At 35.3% G+C, this 5597-nt stretch overlaps 1 protein-coding gene across 1 annotated transcript; it reads left to right on the top strand.

Moving 5' to 3' along the window:
- The first annotated feature begins 667 nt into the window (after nt 1–667).
- Nucleotides 668–4610, top strand: LOC107801519 (S-adenosylmethionine decarboxylase proenzyme). The gene is made up of 4 exons (NM_001325698.3): nt 668–756; nt 915–985; nt 2830–2973; nt 3075–4610. The coding sequence occupies exon 4, from the start codon at nt 3288–3290 to the stop codon at nt 4371–4373; it is 1086 nt and encodes a 361-aa protein (NP_001312627.2). The 5' UTR covers nt 668–756; nt 915–985; nt 2830–2973; nt 3075–3287; the 3' UTR covers nt 4374–4610.
- The last annotated feature ends 987 nt before the right edge of the window (nt 4611–5597 follow it).

The raw sequence follows: 5597 nt of genomic DNA on the forward strand, positions 1-5597 counted from the left end.
TTACTCTAGACTATTCTAGTATCATATTTTTAACCTTTTCCCCATTATTCCCACTAAAAAATTCAGGCAATCTTGTTAAAAAAAGTAAAAGTAATCCTATCAAGATTTTGATAAATGTGACTTTGGTTGTTAAATGATACAAAAATAATATTAATATAAGCTTTTTGACCAATTCAAAAAAGGAAAAAAATAATAAGTGACTAACTTTATACTTAATGATTAACAAGAATCAAGAATATATTTCCAACAAAGAAGGAAATTGAATTATCAACCACTTTAGAAGAGAATTTAAAAAATGGTTTTAAATTAAACATGAGAATAATCTTGGTAAGAAAATCTGATTAACAATTTCATAAAAAGAAATAACTTAAATTCTCAACAACTTTTAAATCTCTTAAATGGAATTAAATTATAAATATAAGGACAAATTTGGTAACTAACTAAAGTTTTCAAGTGGACTCACCATTTTAAAAAGACTCCAAGTCATGGCCACCTACCATTTTGTCCACTTCAAAGGGCAATACAGTCATTTCATTAAGCGAACGGAAAATTCTCAGAAAGTAAAAGGGCTTAACTGTAATATACATAGAATAAAGGGACCAATCATGTGATCAAATCCAATATAAATACCCCAACTTGTAACCTCTCCGAAACAGCTCACGATAATATTGCGTATCTATTTTCTTCCTTGGTAACTCATTCGGAATTTTCTTCCTGACAAATTTCTAGGGTTTCATCTCTTCTTCGGAATTTTCTGTAAGTAGATTTGTACATTTTTAATCTATTTTATTGTTGAACTTGTTCCTGATTCAATTTTTGTTATTTTTGTTCGTATTCTTCGTATATCTGCACCTTTTAGATTTATTTTGTTGTTGAATTTGTTATTTGATTCGATTTTTGTTTCGTTTTTGCAGGATTTATTGGAGGAAAAGATCGTGATATATCGGAGAAAATCGGATTTAGAACAATTTTCAAATTTTATATTGTAAGTATGACGATTGACGCTTTTGTTTCATCATTAACGTTTTTTTAGTGTTATGTTCCTATTTTTTTGATTTGTGTTCTAAAATTCAGGAATTTGTTTTTTTTTTCTGTAAAAGTTTTATGCATGTGTGAAATTTAAGTAGATCTAGGGTTGGTGATAATTGTTTATGATGTTTTAAAATAAAATCATTATACGCCGGAACTACTGACAAAATAGTTTTATGTGAATTTCTTAGGATTAGATTTATATTAAAAACTATGAAAAAATTGCAATTAAAGGAGAGATTGTTTCGATAAAGGAAATATTAAAATGTCTGAAAATTATTGTGACTAAGAGCGTTATTCTCCCCGTGGAGATTTGAGATTTTTTTTTTTACAATAGCTGTGTCTGAGTCAGCTTGCTGTCATCCACTTGCATAGATACGTGCTAACTCTGTTCCATCAAGACTTGGGCATTGGCAGATGGGAAGCGATATGATTGTGAGACATCATTTGTCTGAAAAGTTTTTGAAAAGATCAATGTTTTTACTTATTGAACTGTAGGATTTGTGTTTTTTTAAAAAAAAAAAACTTATGCATGTGTAAAATTTAAGATGGATATGTGATTGTAATAATTGTGTTATGCTATATGTATTTCGTAAAGGCCCAACATTATTTGATAATAAAATCACTATATTCAGAAATGAAAGCTTAAGTATATTTAAATGTATATTAAAATTATAGTCAAAAGGAAAAATTCTTTCATCCTCTAAATAGAAAGTATTGTTTCCCTAATTTTTTTTTCATCCTCTAAAAGGAAAGGTGACGGAGAGTATTGTTTTCCCAGCAGAGTTGGGGATTTGGGATATGGCCTTTTCCTTTGTTTTTTCCCTAATTTTTTTTTCCGTTTTGAAAATTAGCTACAATTGTATATTGGAGGCATTCCAAAGATTCTTGTTTTCTAGCTGAACAGTAGGACCCAACTTGGCAGCCTTACTTGACCTTTCCCCGTCTATATTAAGGTGGGAGAATCCATCCTTTATAGGTTAATCTTCTTTAAGGATAGAATATATATACAATATCAAAAGGGTGATCTGATCTCACATTCATGATTGTGCGAGTCACACACTTGTTGGATGACATGACTTGTTCATTTTGGAGAACTACTTCAAGCAAAAGCTTCTGTCTATTTTCTATATTTTAAAATTCAAAGTCCTAATATTGACATAGTTTCTGAATCTTAAGGGGCTCACTCTTAAACTTTTTGTCTGATTTTTTAATTGAATAGTTGTTACATGGTATTTGAAATAGTAAGACATTTCTCCATGTTCTATGTCAAATAACTGGTAATTGTTAGTTTTCGATGCATATTAATAATAGTTGTACGTGAATGTATGTTTTCATCACTAAGAAAGAGACAAAATATGAAAAATATGAGCTAGAGGTTCTTAGATATTTGGGAGCAATGGATGACTATATCTTGGTCTTGGACATGTAATGCCTTTTGCAAATCGTAGCTCGATGAGCCAACGGCTTTGCCACATGGTGACGTACCTGCCTTTTTGATCAAATTGTTCCATAGGCGTGTTCGTTCTAAATGATATATGGTGATAGGAAATCTTTATTATGGATAACTGGTTCTTCCTTTGTGCTATCCAGAAACCATGATGGTTCAATTATCTCCTCTAGAAAACGTTCCCCATCCAAAAAGGTTTATGTAATCTACAGATAGTATATTAGTTGTCTAAAACTTATTAAAAAAATCAGATGTCTAAATATTTATTTTTATTTTTCACCCTGTTAAAGTTCTATGTCAGTTATCTACAGTTTCCTATCTGACTTACAAGTTGCTGTTGGCATGTACAGGTGAATGATCTAATGGAGTCAAAAGGTGGGAAAAAGAAGTCCAGTAGTAGTTCCTTATTTTACGAAGCTCCCCTCGGCTACAGCATTGAAGACGTTCGACCAAACGGTGGAGTCAAGAAGTTCCGATCCGCTGCTTACTCCAACGTAAGTATCTGGATCTCTTTTGTTTAGGACCCTTGAGCCATAGATAATGACAGTAAAGATATTGTTACTGACACTCATCTTTTTTTTACCTTCTTATGCAGTGCGCGCGCAAACCCTCCTGATATTCCCTAAGCTTTCGTCCTTAACGCGTCAATAGACGCAACCCAAAAAAAAAACAAAAAAAAATTTCTGCTTTCAGTTTCTTTTGCGCCCTCACTCCTTTTCTTCCTTCCTTTTCTACTTTCTGCTTTTGTGCTCATTGCTCGGAACATTTTCCTCTTTAACTTCTTTTGCTGCTGTGAACATTTTTCATCATGGATATGGCCTTGCCTGTCTCTGCCATTGGTTTTGAAGGTTTCGAGAAGAGGCTTGAAATTTCTTTCTTCGAGCCTGGTCTGTTTGCTGATCCCAACGGAAAAGGACTTCGATCTCTCTCAAAGGCACAATTGGATGAGATTCTCGGACCTGCTGAGTGCACCATTGTTGATTCCCTATCAAATGACGATGTTGATTCTTATGTCCTCTCCGAGTCGAGCCTCTTTGTTTATTCTTACAAGATAATCATCAAAACCTGTGGCACCACAAAGTTGCTTCTCGCAATTCCGCCCATCCTAAAGTTGGCTGAGACCCTGTCTCTCAAAGTACAAGACGTGAGGTATACCCGTGGGAGCTTCATTTTCCCTGGCGCTCAGTCGTTTCCTCACCGTCACTTTTCTGAAGAAGTTGCTGTCCTCGATGGCTATTTTGGAAAGCTTGCTGCCGGTAGCAAGGCTGTGATTATGGGCAGTCCTGACAAAGCACAGAAATGGCATGTTTACTCTGCCTCTGCAGGACCTATTCAGTCTAATGACCCTGTTTACACTCTTGAGATGTGTATGACTGGTTTGGACAGGGAGAAGGCATCTGTCTTTTACAAGACTGAAGGAAGCTCGGCTGCTCATATGACTGTTCGATCTGGGATAAGGAAGATCCTCCCCAATTCTGAGATATGCGATTTTGAGTTTGAACCCTGTGGTTATTCCATGAATTCAATTGAAGGAGCTGCACTCTCAACCATTCACATTACCCCGGAAGATGGCTTTAGCTATGCTAGCTTTGAAGCAGTTGGGTATGACATGAAAACCATGAAGCTGGGTCCCCTGGTTGAGAGGGTGCTGGCATGTTTCGAGCCAGATGAGTTCTCTATTGCTTTGCATGCTGATGTTGCTACCAAGTTACTGGAGCGTGTTTGCTCTGTTGATGTGAAAGGCTACTCTCTTGCTGAGTGGAGTCCAGAAGAATTTGGCAAGGGTGGTTCCATTGTCTACCAGAAGTTCACCAGAACTCCTTTCTGTGGATCTCCCAAGTCCGTTCTGAAGGGCTGCTGGAAAGAAGATGAAGAGAAAGAAGAGAAGGAGTAGTGTCTTGAGGGCTGTGTTGTTTTTTGTTTCAGTGTCCGTGTCTGTCTCTGTCTGTGTCGTTGTCGTTTGTTTTTTCAGTGTTTCTCAGAATAAAGTACTTGATGTCCAAGCTGTGTCGTTCGGATTTGTAATGCCGATGTGCAAATTCTGAACTATTCTTGGCTTTTTGGTGTTCCACCCGAAGCCCTATGAACCTGCATTTTGAATTATTGTGTCAAATAAACGTCTGTTTGTTGTGTATTTCTTGCCCTACCCAAAATTGTTATGTGTTTGTTTTAGGTTTCCCGTTATTTTTTTGATATTGCATCGTAACCTGTTATTCATTTACCGGTTAACAACTCCTCCACACCAACAGAAGCTATTTTATAATTCTGGCAATTCAGTATTAAATGACTAATTTAAAGAACAAAAGCTATGTAGTCATTTAGAGGACATAGCAAATTTTAAACAGGTATAGTGACAACGCCCAAATTTCTAACTGGTCTTTTCAATAAAAATTTTAAGCTATATTTTCTGCATGGCTTAGGTAAATATCGTTCCCTCTTTGTTATTCAATCCAAACAAAAGATGATTTTATTTTTAAATAATTTTATTTTCAATTGCATAGAGGGATGGTGGAGGGGAAGAGGAATAGTGAGAATCAAATCCACACCTACGCGATCAAAGTTGCATCTTACACGGGTCACCGTTTAAAAAGTCTTTAGTCACTGCTTTAAGAAACTTTAACTGCCCGGACGAAAATACCCTTCTGCTCATTTCCTTAATTTCAGAACTACATGTCCTTAACTTTTGAACTTAGAACTCTAAGTTCAGGACTTCAAGGCTACCTGTCCTTAATTTTTGAATTTGGAACTCAAACTTCAAGACCGTCCTTAACTTTTGAACTTGTAAGTCAAAGTTAAGGACCTATTGTCCTTAACTTTTGAACTTGTAACTGTAAGTTAAGGACTGTTTGTCCTTAACTTTTGAACGTGTAACTATAAGTTAAAGACGGTATGTCTTTAACTTTTGAACTTGGAAATCAAATTTAAGGACCTATTGTCCTTAACTTGAACTTGTAACTGTAAGACAAGGACTGTCTGTCCTTAACTTTTGAACTTGTGTCCTTAACTATTGAACTTAACTTTAGGACTTCAAAACTACATTTCTTTAACTTTTGAACTTGAAACTCTAAGTTCAGGACCATGTCCTTAACTTTTGAATTTAACTTTAGGACTTAACTTC

The sequence above is a fragment of the Nicotiana tabacum genome, chromosome 20 (genome assembly GCF_000715075.1).
Source record: "Nicotiana tabacum cultivar K326 chromosome 20, ASM71507v2, whole genome shotgun sequence".
NCBI lineage: Eukaryota > Viridiplantae > Streptophyta > Magnoliopsida > Solanales > Solanaceae > Nicotiana > Nicotiana tabacum.